At 48.8% G+C, this 16523-nt stretch overlaps 1 protein-coding gene across 2 annotated transcripts in view; it reads left to right on the top strand.

Moving 5' to 3' along the window:
• ARFGAP3 (ADP ribosylation factor GTPase activating protein 3) overlaps window positions 1-16523 on the top strand; it is a 137349-nt gene that overhangs the window by 75374 nt on the left and 45452 nt on the right. The window contains exons 1-2 of one of the 2 annotated variants that reach the window (XM_007502795.3): window positions 5053-5310; window positions 13446-13564. The exons of the other annotated variant lie outside the window; for it this stretch is intronic. Coding sequence (XP_007502857.2) covers window positions 5242-5310; window positions 13446-13564 — 188 coding nt within the window. The 5' untranslated portion in view covers window positions 5053-5241. Of the gene's footprint in view, window positions 1-5052; window positions 5311-13445; window positions 13565-16523 lie in introns of those variants that run through there. 2 annotated transcript variants of the gene reach the window in all.

Raw genomic sequence — 16523 nt, 5'->3', positions numbered from 1 at the left:
GATCACCAAATGAAATTGTGAACAGATGGAGAAGGGCCATGGACAGAGCCCAGAGGATCCCCCATGGCTAGTGGGCATGACCTAAGCCGGCAAAAGAAACTGAGCGGTCAGCAGATGGAGAGAGGACAGTGTCATGAAAACCTCGGGGAAATGGAGTATCCAGGGAAGAGGGTGATCCAGAGAGTCGAAGGCTGCAGAGGCCAAGAATGAGGGTGTGGGGGCAACTCTAGAGAGGAGTTTGAGAGGAAAGATGAGCTGGGAAACAGACTGCAGAGGGTTTCGGAGGGAGGGAAAGGAGGGGAAGTGGAAGCACCCAGATGTAGGGCCAAAGCTGTGATAGATTCTTTGTTAAGGATGGGGGAGCCGGGGGCATCTTTGTAGGTAATAGGACCTACAGTAGCCGAGGAGAGACTGAAGAGAATAGAGAAAATGATGAGAGTGAGGCTGGAGAAGTCTGGAGGGGAGGGGACCCAGAGTACTTCTTCATCAGAGACTGAATGAGAGGAGGAGATAGTAAGGAAGGGTGAGGGGACACATCTGAGTGAGAGGAGATGAGGATCAGGGGAGAGATGCTCTGGGTTGCGTTGGGTTTGTTCACTACACCAACCTGGTGTTTAAAATTCCTCTGGTTCCAGTTGGCAGCTAGAGATGCAGCAAAGGAGATGGATGCCAGGAATAATCCAGGGCCGCTATTTGTCAGGGTGTGCTCAGTGATGGAACAAGGGGGAGAGGCATTAAAGAGAAAGTGGAGCATCACGTTGTTTCACAAGGGGGTAGAGATAAGGAAGGCAGGAGGGTAGAGCCACTACCTAAGTGATGGCCCAGAAAAGAACTGAGGGGTAGAGCTCCCTGTAAGGTTCAAAGTTGTGTAAACCTTTAAATTTCTCAGACTTATGAATGTTAGAAATTTCCCCAGTGGGGAATCTTCTACTTAAAAAAATTCCTTAGCAGATAGTGAGAATTCTACTTGAATATCCCTACTCCACCCTACTTAAGACTGCTTTAGAACAGAAAACTCATTGCTAAACAAAGAAAGTACTTGGATCCATGCTTATGGTGGGGCAAGGAGTTCTTTGAGCCAGGCCTGTTTTTAGAATTGATACAATGGGATGCTAGGTACCCGTATAGGTGGGGCAACTTGTAAACTACTTAAACCTAAAAGGGTGATAACTTATTCAGAGGTGTTTTTCTTAATGAAATTTGTCGACACAGCAGCATTTTTTTTCTGACTTACTAAAGAGATTAAAACTACTCAGCTGTGAATTCAAAATGGGCGGTCCTTTAGAAACATCTACAGTGATTGGTAGATGTAAGGACTTAGGGGAGGTGACAGAGGAAATTTTTGCCCTTAAAAATAAGAGCTTGGGGGGGGGGCAGCTAGGTAGCTCAGTGGATTGAGAGCCAGGCCTAGAGATGGGAGGTCCTAGGTTCAAATCTGGCCTCAGCCACTTCCTAGCTGTGTGACCCTGGGCAAGTCACTTGACCCCCATTGCCTACCCTTACCACTCTTCTGCCTTGGAGCCAATACACAGTATTGACTCCAAGACGGAAGGTAAGGGTTTAAAAAAAAAAATAAGAGCTTGGATCTCATTCAGGGTTCTTGATTTCTGATTCTCATTCTGGAGGATCTCATTCTGAGAGACTCATTTCCTTGAGGACTGATGCTTGAGGTCTCTTTCCTTGGAGATAGATCTCTTTGAGGAGAAGTGCTCTTGGAGGAAATCTCATTCTGAAGGAGAGCTCCTTGAGGAGTTCCTCTGAGGGGCTCTGTCCCTCTGCGGTAGGAGCTCTGGAGGCTCTTGAGAGAGGCCCTTTGAAACAATCTCTGGCTGGAAGACTCTTTGAGGAAGGACGCTGGCCTGGTGTCGCTAGTATCCTTGTTTAGTCAGACCTTGTGGTGAGTGTTAAAAAACTGACTGATTTCTCTTTTAAGACTCAGGTATAGGCCATATTGGCTTGAGGCCCTTCATACTTATTCCTTTCTTACTCTCTCTCCTTCTTTGATTACTCATTGTATTGTTAATTAAAATCTCTATAAAACCCAATTGACTTGGGTATTTGAATAATTGGGAATATTTCCCTGGCGACCACCTTATATTTGATTTTAAAACCCAAGACACTGTAGTGAAACATATTTCTGCGGTCAAATTTACTCACCCTCTCTTATATCTATCACAATTTATATCTTCCACTATTTTAATCACTACAGTTTAAGACCTCAACCATTTTAAATCTCACAGTTGCTAGGCATTGGGAAAGATGAAACCTATGGGAGATGGATGGCAAGATCAAGGGTGCAGCCATCTTTGAGTGGCAATGACAACATAATGGAAGAATTAGACTTGAGAACTGGGCAGACCAAGGACCTGGGTAGTTAGGATTTGGGGTAGCAATATGTATCTTGAAGACCCTGGTATGAAGGCAGGAGATGGAGGGGAGAAAGGCATGGGTGGATGGGTGGGTGGATGGATGGATGGATGGATGGATGGATGGATGGATGGACAAAAAAACATTTAAGGAAAATGCTGCCAGGGTTAAAAGTGACAGCCATAGGATCTGGACAGGGTGACATGTTAGGGCAGGGTAAACTCCAAAGGAGAAATAGATGGTAATGGGTGGCAGAGGAGACCCGGGAAGTCACATGGGGAACAAGGAGTATTTGAAATCTCAGGGCAGATCAGTGAGTTGGGAGTAAAAGAAGCTTACTGACAGGGAGGGGGGGAGCTGGGTCAGCCATTTCTCCAGGGGAGGATAGCTGTGGCCCTTTACTGACATGGTCCTCCCAATGGCAGAGCAGGTTTGGAAGGTGGCCTTGAGTCATCCTGGCTTGTGTGCCAACTCTGGGGTGAGGGCTTGGGGCAAGAGAAGTGTGGGCACTCCAAATGTAAACTGAGCTAGTCACATGACAGGGTTTTGTGTTTTGGGGTTTTTTTCCAGCACAGCTGTTGGCAACCTCAGTGTTACTTCTTTTTCTCTTGGTGATGAATCTACCAGGATCTCCTAATAGATGATAAATACCAGGGATAGTCACCCAGGGAACAGTGAGTGAGGAACTTTCTAATGGGGCTTATCGCTGGCATCAATTCAGTGCCATGTGACTGACCATAGTTTACTTAGTCATCTAGCAGCTGATGGACATTGCTTTAGATTGTTTTCAGGGCTTTGCCCAGATAAATATGGGATCCTTGATCTTTTTTTTTTAACAGCTTTCTTTATTTGCTAGAGCCCTTCCTTGACTCCAACTCTGTATCTTACTCTGCCACCTTTTCTATTATAACTGAGTCTCCCATTTTGTTCCCCTGGGTCCATTCAGGTGAATATCAGCACCTGCCTTTGCCACCTTTTGTGACCAAGGGCAAGTGCCTCCCTCTTTGAAGCTCAGTTTCCTTATTTGAAAAATGGGGGGATTCCCTATGGTTTAGGAGCCTTGGGAAGCTGTTTGTGAAGCTCAAAGGAGATCATGTGGTTTGTAAGTCAGAAGGTGGTAAATGCCAACGACTTCTACTGTTCTCTTCCTCCAAGTATCTGGAAAGGCCCTCAGCTCCCCTGGGGTGGGAGCACAGAAACAGGCTCTGCCCCTCCCCACGAGGAGAGCTTTATCCGTCTAGTTTAAGAGGGTCAGCAGAATGGAAAGACCCCTGGATGAAAGATGAGAAGATCTAGGAGAGGCAGCGTCGCATAGCCAGGCAGACCCAGAAGAGGAAGCTGGGTACGTCAGAGCTAGGAAACCCTGGGTTCTGATTCTTGCTAGCCATTTGGGCTTCAGCTTCCTCCAGCACAAATTGAGGGTTTGGGGAAGAGTTCAAAGGGAAGGGGAAGGGGAAGGGAATAGGCCTCTAGGGCAGGCTCTGTGCTAAGCCCTTCACAAAGATTACCTCTTTGGAGGACCCGGTGACCTCAGAGAATGCTGCCAGCTTTGATCCCATGACCCAAGTTCTAGTCTAGCTGGGCCACTAAACTGCCTTTGGGCAAGTCAGTGCCCTTTGAAACCTCAGTTTCCTCTTCTGAACGGGATCAGAGTGAATTTTCTGAGACTTTTTCTAGTTCCAGAATTCTTTAAGACGCAGGTCTTTAATCCCTAGAAATTGTTCTTGCTGGAGGCGAGAGAGGATTCGAGAGGAAAGAGCTAGAGCAGCCCTTAGAGAGCAGGTAGGCCAACCCCCTCCTAAGGAAAGGAGCCCAGAATAGTCCAGTGACTTGCCCACCCAGACGGTAAGGAACCAAACTGGGCTTAAAGCTCCCCGGGGGTCTCTGCCTCCCAGCAGTTCCACAGTCTACCCGGGAAGCAATGGATCAGTCCAACGAGAAGCCCGGCCCCGGGGCCAAGGGCTTGCCTCCTAAACCCCAAGGAATCGGTTGGAGAAGGGGCTGAGAAGTAGAGGTGCTCCCTCGGAAGGGGCTACAAGGTGAGACAAACGTCCTTTGGCCACGGAAGGGACGGACAGCCGGGACCTCGGGGGCCACCTCGGCGGGCCCTCCTTTCACGACAATGCAGTCAGCCCCACGGGCGGCTCGCTGACAGGGAAGGGTCCAGGCTTGCAGCCCTCCAGGGCACGGGGGCTCTCGCAGCTTCCCTGAGATTCAGGGTCTCTGCACAAGCATCAGGTCTTCCGAGAGCTCTCATTAGGCGCCTACTGTGAGCCAGGCAGTGTGCTAAGAGCTGGACAGGCGAAAGCCAAGATGACCAAGTCCCTACAAGTGGTCATCCGGCCTATTGAAAGACCTCACTCCCTCCGGGGATGGGGAGTTCACTCCACTTGGAGGGCATTAGAAAGCTTCTCCCCACGTCACGGGGATGTCCGCCCTCCCTCCCTGGGACTCCCTTTGCTCCTAGTTTGCTCCCCCTAACCCTAACCTACCCAGGTAGATTTCAGATGGTCCCTTTTCTCCTTGGACTCCTGGGACCAGGCGCTCTTGGCCCCGCCCCTCTCCTCGGCTCCGCCCCTCCCCTCGGCCCCGCCCCTCCGGCTGGAGCCGTCGATGTGGCGCGCGGGAGGGCGCCTCGGAGGCGGGTCCGGAAGCTGGGGGGCGGGGTCAGGCCCGGGGGTGCGCGCCGCGGCAGCCAGTCAGGTCGCGGGCGCTGGGAGGAGGAGGCGGCGCCGGAGGAGGCGGGGGGGCCCCCGCAGCCCCGCCCTGGGCCCCCAGGGCTCGCCGTCTCGTCTGGGGCCGCCGCTACCGCCGTCGCCACCACTCCCGTTGACGCCAGTGCTGCTGCTGCTGCCGCCCTGCCCCGCCGAGGCCATGGCAGAACCAAGCAAGCAGGACATCGCAGCCGTGTTCAGGCGTCTCCGCTCCGTGCCGCCCAATAAGGTAACGGCCGCGCGGCCCGGCGGAGGTGGGGGGGGGTGTAAGGAGTGAGTGTGAATGCGCCTGCGCGGGGATGTGAGAGGACGGGGAGCCAGAGGAGAGCTGTGAGAGCGCCTGTGCGGAGCTGGGCCCGGCGGGGGGTGGGGGAGGGAGGAGGAGTCTCCGCTGCTAGGGACACGTCGCAAAGTGGAGATGGGGGGGGGCCTCCCCTGGTTATTACCTTTAGGGGACCTCCCCAAAGGGGAAGAAAATCCCTATCCCTGGGAGGTCAGAGGCTGTCACTGCCGTTAGTAAATTGCCCCCGACCACGGCGGCGGGGCGGGGGGGGGGGGGGTGTGAGGGTGTTAGAGAAGGGTCAGCACCCTTAGGAGACTCCCCCAGGCCCGGTCATCACCCTGGAGGAGTTCCCTCTTCTCCCCCCAGCTCTTCTATTCATCATTCCTATTGCCAGGCCCCCAATCTGTTCCTCATCTCTATCCCCTGGGGACCTGTAGGGTTAAGCCTCTGTCCCAAACCTCAGCAGCACCCCTCCCAGGTGATAGAACTCCTAACCTTTCCCTCTCCCCCATTCTCCAAGCCCCATCCTTCACCCAGTCTCCCAGGGGGCAGAGACGAGAGGGATCCTCCACCTTCACCCTCATTGCAATTCTGGAACTGTTTCCTTATCTCAAAAATGGGGGGTTGGACTCCTCCGAACTCTCTTCCAGCTCTAGATTTGTGATCCTGAGCTCCTTCTCTCTCCTCCTTTCCTAAGCCCCCTTCTTCCTTGCTCTCCCGGTCACTGGGAAGGGATTAACTGGAGCATGTGCGAGGTTTTTAGGTATAGGTTTCAGAGAAGGTTGACATTCACTCCCAGTGACTTTAAGGTTTATAAGGCACTTTTCCTAATTTATTACCTTGGGGTGACACAAGGATTATTGACACCCCTCCTCCCAGAACATAGCTAAGAATTGAAGCCCTAGGTGGAAGAGTGGAGCACATCAGAGACAGCTAGGAGGGCACCCTGGGGGAAGGGGCACTCCCTGATCCAGAGTCATGGAGGGGGAAATGGCTCAACAGTCTCAGGCCTCTCCAGGTGTATTGAGGCTAGGAGACCAGCAGAAGCTTGACCCAAGCCTCTCTTCCCGCCAGAACTCTAGGCTCACCCTCTTACTCCTACTCTTACAAAATCAGAGCCCCTTAGAATCTCTCAGGCTCCATTGGAGCTAAATTGGAGTCAAAGTCAGCTTTGGAGTTTGAGCCTCTTGTCCTTTCCAACTTTTCTGCTATGGTTGGTGCCTGGGATGCACTGGGGATGTTCCTGGTCAGGAACCATGCGTCTAGGTCCTTGTTGGCAAACCTATGGCATTCATGCCAGATGGGAGCTACTCCTTCCCCTTCTCCATGGTGCCCAAGGACATTTTTCACATCACCCTCTCCTCTGTCTGACAGCCTAATGGAAGTGCTTCCTCTCTCCCCTGTCGAGGGTAAGGGAGAGGCTCACATATATTGTGAAGATTGCAGTTTGACCACTCAGTCTCTAAAAGGTTTGCCATCACTGATCTAGGTGGAGCAGCCTTGGAAGGGCAAAGGGTTGCTTCCCTTCTCTCCTGTTCTGTGGGCTGTTGAATCAGAGCCTTTTATCTCTGGAAGGAAGACAAGAACAATTCTCAGAATTCCATAATCAGAAGGACCCTGAGTGGCAAATTAGTCCCTGACACAAGAATCTTCCCCCCTCCAGCATCCCCAATAAGTGGACAGACACCTTTGGCTTGAAGACTTCTAGAGAGGGGCATGTGACATTTCTAAGATGGTCCAGTCCACCTTGGGACCATTCAGATTGTCAGGACATTCTTACTGCTCAAGCTCAAATATTTCTCTGTCCTGTCACCTGTCACTCTTTGGCTTTTCCCCTTGGGCCAATCAGAAGAAATAGGACTTTCATCTGCAAGGATATTGTCCCAAATGAGACAGATACTTGAGGGTGGCCTCCTGTCCTCCAGGTTCTCTCTTCTCCAAGAGCCTTACTTTGAAGTTGACCAAAGGAGAAGGCCCATGGGAGGGAAGAGGTCTGCTAACGACCCACATGGGGAGTTAGCAGAGAAAATTTGGATTGCAGCTTCCTATCCCCTTCCCATTCTGCCCTGCCAGGGGCTACACAAGCTACCCTTCCTTCAACTTCTTTCTCATCTCCTTGGATCTGCCTAGAATGAATATTCTAGCTGCTAGAATGTTGTGGGTTTTAAAGCATTTGCAGGGTGATAGCCTTGTTTTATATTAGGAAATCTAAACTATGCTGAAGAAGGAAATCTTTTGTGGAGGTAAAGCCTGGCACCACAGGAGAGCGAAGGAGAGAAAGGGGGGGGGGGGATTCTCATGTAATATTTAGGTGAATCTCCTGAATTGGAGCTTCCAAAGGGCCTGCTTAGGAAAGTTCACTTACAGCAAGGGAAACAGCATGGAAATGAGATTTTTGTCTGCCTCCGATAGAGATCAGAATTTGCCCTGAAGTCACTGGTGGAGGGCTGAGGCAGCCAGACTGTGTCCACAGCCATCCAGACTGCACTCTGGACTCATTGCTGGGGAGACAAGTGGCTCAGCCAGCCCCCTTCCCTCTAGGCTTTTAGAATCAAAAGGAGGAGGGGGGAGCTCGGGAATAGAGGAAGGACCCAGACAAGGTTCATACGTATAAAATAGCTCTCAGGCCATGTTTTTGCAGGGTTTGTAGAGAAAGCATGGAAAGAGCATCTGTGAAAATGTGGTGCCCTGGCAGGCTCTTTGGGGCTCCTTTTTAAAATACTGTGCTCCTATTTAAGTCTACCACTGAACTGGGGAGGCCGAGAGGAAGTTGTTTTGGACCAATGATGCATTTTGGTTAGAAATTCTTAATAGAACAACATTTCAAACAAAGATTTTTGCTTGGAAACATAAGATCACAGATGTTTGTGTAAATCCTGGGGTCACAAAGACTTCAGCCTCAGGGAGCTCACATTCTTTTGGGGTGGCCAGGGAAGCAGACTCCACAGTGGTGAGGAGAGTATTAGATGGGAAGAGCCCGCTGAAGAACAAGACACTCACTGGAAGGAGTCAGGCAGGTAAGTGCTACAAGCTGGGGCAGAAGCTTGTGTGATGTTCAGTCTGGGAAAGTACTTGCTTCTCAGGAGGCAGTGAAGCAGGCAGTATAAATCAGAGAATCCCCTTTCGGCAGATGGGGAAGCCAAAGGCAAAAGAGTAATAAGTGCAGTGTGAGTGTGGGAACCCTCCCCACCAGGCCTCATTTCCATTGCTATAAAATGGGGATCAGACTAACTGTGCCACACCAGACTCCTGCATTGGCTACCTCTTTTGATTATTGATTTTTAAGGCATTTCATTATTGCGGAAGCTCCCCTGAAGCAGTTTGGTGCACCTGGTTTGGTTTGTCTTCCTTCTTGGAGGGAGCAGCTTGGGGAAGGGCTTCAGGAATGCTGGGGCGTTGTCTTCATGGTGTCCACTTTCTTTCCTCTCCAGGCCACTGAGTGCTTCCTCTGGAGCAGTCCAGAAAGCTCCGGAGGCAATCAGTGACTGCCTCGGCTGCCCTGTGTCCCATTGGTTCAGATGACTTCTCTTGGGTTTTCTAGCCCAGCAGTGCTCAGAGCCTGGCTGTAGTCAGCCTTCCTAAGCAAGATGAAATGTCAGTCACCTTCTGCTTTATTATTGGAAAACATTAGCCTGTGCTGAGTTTGAGGTGAATCACTGCCATTCCTGGGGTGCAGCCCTGTGATGGAGGGATCATAAGGATTCTTGCACCCATTTTAGAGAGGGTTCGTCATTTTAGCAGAGGCCACCAGACAGGAAGAGGGTTATCTGATGCTGCACAGTTGCTAAGCCAGGATTTGGTGTGAGAGCACCTGCCTTCCTCTCTGCCTCTGGCCTATAGGAACTTGGGGCCTATACCTTTGGCCATGCCTGTGGTAGGTACTCAGCAGACTAGCTTCATAGAGGGTAGACCCTTCCAACCCTGAGTGAAGGGGGGGGGGGGCTCTCATTGTTCCCATTTTCCAGATGAGAAGACTAAGACTCAGAAAAGGTAAATGATTTACAGGGCTCATATGTGTCTGAGGCAGGATTCAATGCTAGTCTTCCTGAATCCACATCCCAGGTTCTGCTGTAAGCTCGTGGGTGCTGGTAAAGTGAAGTCACTCAAGCCTGTTTCATTCAGCTGAGCAGGAGCTGGTGGAGGAGGCCCAGGACCTTGAACTGATTCTCTGGATCTTTTGTATGCACTCACATATGTGCCTGTTTCCAGGAGGCACTCAGTACTTGAAGCCTCTGGAGAGAGGGACCCAGCTCCTTGTGAGGGAGGGACAGAACACTTCTCTGCCTTCAGTGCACCTGGCTCCCTAGGGGAGTTAGAATGAGCCAGATCTCTTATCCACACATATCCTCTCCCAGCCTTCACTTCACCACCACGCCTCCAGATGATCTTTGTCAGAGGAACCGAGTTTAAAGGAAGAATCTTCTTTTTAATTTCCTTTAGTTTGGAGGAACTTCAGGAATTTGTTTGGTCAACTCCTTGTTTTGTTCTTTCTAATACTTTTCTGGAATATTCTAACTTGAAAACCCCCAGAGAGGATCATTAATTTCAGAGTTGTTAGGGACCTTCCAGTCCCCCTAGACATTTGACAAAGCCCTAGTCCTAAACAGTTGAGAGGACTTGCCCAGGGGCACCCAGTGCCTTGAAAAGCCACTTTTGTCTTCCCTTGCCTGGGCTCCTGGTGGCCTTTAGGCAGTTGAAACCCTGTCTGTAAGCTCTTTCCCTGGGAATGAGAAAGGCCCCGGGCACCCACAATAGAAGAAACCAAGCTTGGAAAGAGAATATAGTATATAAGTAACTGCTTACATGTCTGCAGTACTTCGCAACTTGTCAGGTAGGAAGATCTTGGAGGTATTGTCTCCATTTTCCAGAGCTAGAAATTGAGGCTCAGAGTATCTTCTCCAACAGAGTCACATAAACTGGTGTCAGAGCCAGGATTCACACCAAAAACTTTCAGCATCAAGCCCAGGTATTTGCTGCATCCTGAAGTTTCCACCAACGCTCTCTCCGGTCAATCGTGAGGATCCGATGGCAGGACTGAATCACCAACCAGGAAGTCCTCGACAGAGCCAACTCCACCAGCACCGAAGTCCTGGTCCTCCAAACCCAGCTACGATGGTCTGGACACGTCATCCACATGGACCCACAGCGAATACCAAGACAGGTATTCTACGGTGAACCGTCAGCTGGACTCAGGAAACAAGGCCGACCAATGAAAAGATACAAGGATCAGCTAAAGTCAAACTTGAAGTGGGCTGGCATGACATCAAAGCAACTAGAACTCGCTGTCTCTGACAGAAGCAGCTGGCGAACCCACATTCACCATGCCGCCGCCACCTTTGAAGATGAGCGACGTCGACGTCTTGCCGCTGCGCGTGAATGCAGACACCAGGCCACAACCGCACCTCCCGTAACAACTGGCGCCCCATGCCCCGTGTGCCACAAACTTTGCACCTCAGTCTTTGGACTCCAAAGCCACATGAGGGTACACCGTAGATGAAAACGCACAAAGACAATTGTCATTCTTGGTCACCGAGAGACTACCACTACTAACTACAAGTTTTCTAGGTACCCATAATGCTTAATGATACCACCTCTTGTTGGGGAATTCAGAGGTAGACGTGTTAGATGGAGAAGAGGCTCAGAGAGGTCAGGTGTCTGGCCATCAGGCACACAGCTAGTAAATGGCCAGTGGGTGTCACAGGATGAATCGCTTTGACTTCAGTCTGGGGCTGGAAAGGGCAGGAGATAATTTTGTGGGACATTTGGGCCAGGAAATGAGCACGTGCTGATTGCACGCTGTCAGTGCAGTTTCAGTGGCCTGGTGTGTGGGCTGGGTGGCTGACCAGGTGTGAGCACCTGAAGGTAGATGGTAGCCCAAGACCTGTGCTGTCACTCATTATTTCACGTCACCTAGAAGAAGCCTCAGTGATTTTTTAGGAGCTGAGAGGACTGAGGAACTGCTCTGAGTTACAAGGCTTCCAGGAGGTGTCCGCTGGATTGGAAAAATTTGGAAAAGCTAAATTTCTTTTCCTAAGTAGTGCTGGCATCATGCAAACCTTCTTGAATTCTTTTTGTTCATCATTGGCACCATAGGAAGTCTTGTGCCAGGAGGGGTGACACGGCCACCTTCAGACTTTTAAACTGTGCCCCCATCCACCTTCTCAGGGCAGGGCAGTTATTTATAAAATTATGGACATGGGCTGCTCTGCTCACAATTAGGAATATTCAAAAACTTACTTTAAAAAAAAAACAACCCCAAAAATTTCTTTTTAATTCCACTATGGCCCCAAAGAGAGAGCAGCAGCTGTAATGCATTGGGTTTTTTTTTAAGTGCACACCAAATTTATACAGATTTATATAAAAATTATTTACAGAAGTTCCATGGTGCTCCTGTGTCAAAAAAAAAAAGGCTTAAAAAGGGTGAGATCAAGATAATTCTTGGTCTGGAGGGTAATTTGGAACTATGCCCAAAGGGCGATAAAAGACTGTCTGCCCTTTGATCCAGCCATAGCACTGCTGGGTTTGTACCCCAAAGAGATAATAAGGAAAAAGACATGTACAAGAATATTCATAGCTGCGCTCTTTGTGGTGGCCAAACATTGGAAAATGAGGGTCTGCCCTTCAATTGGGGAATGGCTGAACAAATTGTGGTATATGTTGGTGATGGAATACTATTGTGCTCAACGGAACAATGAACTGGAGGGATTCCACGTGAACTGGGACGACCTCCAGGAAGTGATGCAGAGCGAAAGGAGCAGAACCAGGAGAACATTGTACACAGAGACTAATATACACTGTGGCACAATCGAAGGTAATGGACTTCTCCATTTGTGTCAATGCAGTGACCCTGAACAATCTGCAGGGATCTAAAAAACACTATCCACAAGCAGAAGATAAACTGTAGGAGTAAAAACACCGATGAAAAGCAACTGCTTGACTACAGGGGTTGAAGGGATATGACTGAGGAGAGACTCTAAATGAACACTCTAATGCAAATACCAACAACATGGAAATGGGTTTGAATCAAGAACACATGTGATACCCAGTGGAATTGCGCTTCGGCTATGGGAGAGGTGGTGGGAGGGAGGGGAGGGAAGAAAAGAAAATGATCTTTGTTTCCAATGAATAATGTTTGGAAATGACCAAATTAAAATTAAAATAAAATAAAATATTCATCAAAAAAAAAAGATAATTCTTGGTATAAAAGGGAGCCATGGAGGCTTGTTGAATTTGATCATGATGCCAAAAATCCCAGCTGGGCCACTTACTTTCCCAGGGGTCAGGCTTAAGGAAAACCCGTTAGCATCTGGCAGAACCTAAGTGGGGAGAGGCTGGATAGCCAAATCATAAGCTGTTCTAGGAGGCCAGGTAAGAGGGGTTGAGAGTCTAAAGGGGGGAGAGTCCCTGTGAGTGGAGAGAAGGGGACAGATCTTGGAGTCATCTTGAGGGAGACAGAAATGAGAAAGAAAGAAAGGTCTGACTGAGGTTGTAAACCTGGGTGCCAGAAAGGATGGAGTTGTTTGTTCTCTGTAGAAATAGGGAAATGAGGAGGGCTAGGTTTCAAGGGAAAGATACTGTAATGAGAGCTGGGATGCAGATTACATTCTTTCCATACCTCATCATCCTGGCTGATTCACACTGCCTCCCCCCACAAATGAAAGGGGTGGAGGAAAGCAGGCCGGCCCTTCCTCATCACTGTGAAGAGCACAAAGGCCTCCCTCCAGGAGTTAACTGGGCAGCATTGAGAATGGGATAAAACTTTCCCAGTGGCACCTGGGCAGCTACTATTGTAAGTGCCTAGGTAAGGTGGATTGCTGGAAGAGAGGGATTTGGCCCTGGTCGGTTGGCCGAGTTCCTATGGAGTCAGACCCTAGCCTGCCTGGGTTCATATTTCATCATCCTTTCCGTTCGGCCCAGAGAAGCTGACTCACTGGCCTGCGTTGGCATTAATCCTGCAAACCTTCCCCTCCGCCCTCATGTCTCTGTCCAGGACTGAATTTACAACCTGGGGCTCTCTGTCTGTACTTTGGACAGTGACTCATTAGATTAATTGCAATTAATGGCTGAAACTTGTCTTCCAGGTGTGTTTTGACTGTGGTGCCAAAAATCCCAGCTGGGCCAGCATCACGTATGGGGTGTTTCTCTGTATCGATTGCTCAGGCACTCATCGGTCTCTTGGGGTTCACCTGAGCTTTATTCGGTGAGTGAGCTTCCCTTTTTGGTCCTGAAAGGGCATCTCCTGACCCCTCTGGTTAGCTTACTTCTGGTAGAACTAAGAGATGGCAAATGGCCCATGAGGTTCTTTTATAAATAAATGAATGAGTGAACGTTCTTTAAGTGCTTTCTATGTGCAGAGCCCTGAACTAAAGGCTGGGGATACCAGCAGGAAAGTTTGATAGTCCTTCCTCTCAGAGAGCTCCCATTCTGATGGGAGGTCAACTCCCAAGGAAGGTTTCCACTGCCAGGCAGGTCTTAGGAGGCTGAAGCCAAGCACCCTAGAGTCATTCCTCAGGTTTTTGTATTGAACCACCTGATGGGCTGAGGACTTGTGGAGTGTCTATTGTCAGATGTACCCCAGTGAAAGTGAGGGTGGGGAGCCCCCAGTCAGAAGCGTAAAGGACAGTTCTTGTCCCCAGCAGTAAAGGACCAACTTGTTCCTTCCTTCTTCCTTGTGGATCCCACTGGTACAAGTGAATGATTTTCAGTGTGAAAATTTGGGCAGCCTCAGCCTGGCCACTACCTGCTGTGTTTCTCTGTTGGATAGCTAACTTCTCTGGGCCTTTGGTTTCTTCCCTTTGGACCAGATGACCTCTGAGGCCCTCCTCACTGTAAGGTCCTGGCTGTAGGACACAGAATCTGAGCATAGTGGGGATGGGGCCTGTGCCCAGGGGTGGGGGCATTACATTAGTGTTCAGGTGACACCTGCATGGCCCTGTGTCAGGGGGGTGCTTTGGCAATGCCAGAAGGACCTCATCCTAACAGAGTCCCTGAGGACAGGCTAATGGATGGTCCTAGTGGATTGTTTCTGGATCCATTTTAACCCATTAAGATGAGTGTTGTAATGTTTTGGGAGTGCTTCTGTCCATAGATTACCCCAAAGTTTGTGAGAAAGGGGATCAGCCTATATGAGTTCACCCATGACTCTTTGGCTGCCCTCCCCCAGACCTCTTGACCCTGCCTCTTACTCATTGACTCCTAAAATGTCCAAGGTGGGAGGAACCTTGGCCATCACCTGGTCAGCCAACCTCCTTACATCACAGACCAGAGGTTCTCCCAAGGCCAGCTTTTGTGATCTGGGTGGGCAGATGTCATCTGAGCCTTGAGCCACCTTTGGATTGCCTGCCATCCCTCTTTCCCCTGACCAGACAGAGCTGTTAAGGGTAAATTTTAGGGTTGAGACTGAATATATTATTTAATGGTCATCAGGGATTTAAATTCTAAATCCCAATGAAATACTCAAGTCAGAATAGAATTTTATGGTGGTTTATTTACAATAGAAGGAAGAAATTAAGAATGAGGGAGAAAGAGAAAAAGGGAAGAACTTCTCTGGCCTGGCCTGAGCCAGGGGGAGTTCAGAGGCATCAGCCAAGGGACCTTTCCAGAAGATTAAATCTAGCTCAGCTTCCAGCCACCAGGCCTCCTCCAAGATGAGAGGCCTCCTTGGAAGCTGGTGCCTTCAAAAGGTCAAAGGAAAGGGAAGTCAGCCTTAACACTTGCTATGTGGTCGCCTAAGTCTCAGGACCCACACTCCACCAAGTCAAGTTCCACCACCAAAAGACCGCAAAAGCCCCCCTAACAGGAAGTGACGCAAAATATAAAGGCAGTTCTTTATATCACTTCCTGTGTCTCACATTTCCAATGGTGGCTTAAACTTGGCTTAGGACAGCCCAGGGGGTCAGTCAGTTGTTTCTGATTTGTCACTTGCTAGCACACGTGGGTCACCGACCATCCTCCCCCACAGTTAATCCTTAAGTGGGGGTGTATATATTCCTGGTTGCTAAAATTATAAAGACTAAGCAGGATGGAGTGAATCTAAAATTCACAATCCCCTCTGGTGATGATTGGGAGACTAGTCTCCCCAATTGATCACTAAACATAATCATCTTGTACCTCTAAAATGTGCAAACAAAATTTTACCTTCTAAGAGGAAATTACAATAGTTAGAGATAAGAGGGAAATAGAAGAGAGAGACAGAAAAACCAATGTTTTGCCGGGCGTATTGACAAAAACCAAATAGGGAGCAGTCCCCTTTTGGCATAAGAGTGTACATTCAAAATAAATGTTCAATCAACCACACCCAAAGTTCATTCTGGATCTTCTTGATGTAGTGTAGGTTTTTCAAGCATCTTTCTGCAAACAGTTCATTCTCTGGATTTTAGGAGTTAGCAAGCTTCTTTCCTTGAAAATCTTTCTCAAACAAAAAATTTTAAACCTTGGATTTTTATTAAACTACAATCCCCCCTGAAGTAGGTGTTGAGAAACACCCCGTTCAGCTCAGGATGCATGGTTGAGTTATGGGGGTGTATGAGTCAATTATCAAAAGAAGAGGGGGAAAACATAAAGAAAAATGGAAGAAAGTTAAATTTTTAGAGTAAGTAAAAAAATTCAAAATTACAATCAAAATATCAAAGTCTATGTATATAAAATTTTGAGTAAACAAGAATTAATTCATAATAAGCCCTTGTATTAGGGTCCAATTAAAGTAATTTCTATCCCTCAAGTTTGTAGGACAAAATGCAGTAATGTTTCACTTACCCATTTGCAGCCAAGATTACAGGAAGTTGCCATACTATAAGAGAGAAAAAGGACTAGATTTTTGTGTGTGTGATAGGGAAGTGTCATTCCCTGGTCTGATTTTTTGTCATTCTCAGGGATAGGGGAGCCTGGATGATAGCCAAACTTCGGTACTTGTCTGTGAGTATTTCCAGAATGTGGATACAAGGAAGTCCTATGTCTTAACATGTGTCAAACGTCGCAACCTTGAGTCTCACACTAGGTTCAAGTTCTTTTCTATTATCTTTGAAGTTCATCAATCCTACCTAGATTGGTTTCTTCCTTTTGACCTTTGTGCTCTTTTTGGCACCATTCAGGTTAAGCCTGTACTTCTATGGCACTGTATAGATGAAGTCTGAGCTCCTTTTTTTATCCCATTTCCTAGA

The sequence above is a fragment of the Monodelphis domestica genome, chromosome 5 (genome assembly GCF_027887165.1).
Source record: "Monodelphis domestica isolate mMonDom1 chromosome 5, mMonDom1.pri, whole genome shotgun sequence".
Taxonomy (NCBI): Eukaryota; Metazoa; Chordata; class Mammalia; order Didelphimorphia; family Didelphidae; genus Monodelphis; species Monodelphis domestica.
The sequence above is the reverse complement of the archived record's forward strand: the minus strand, read 5'-3'. Positions and strand labels throughout refer to the sequence as shown.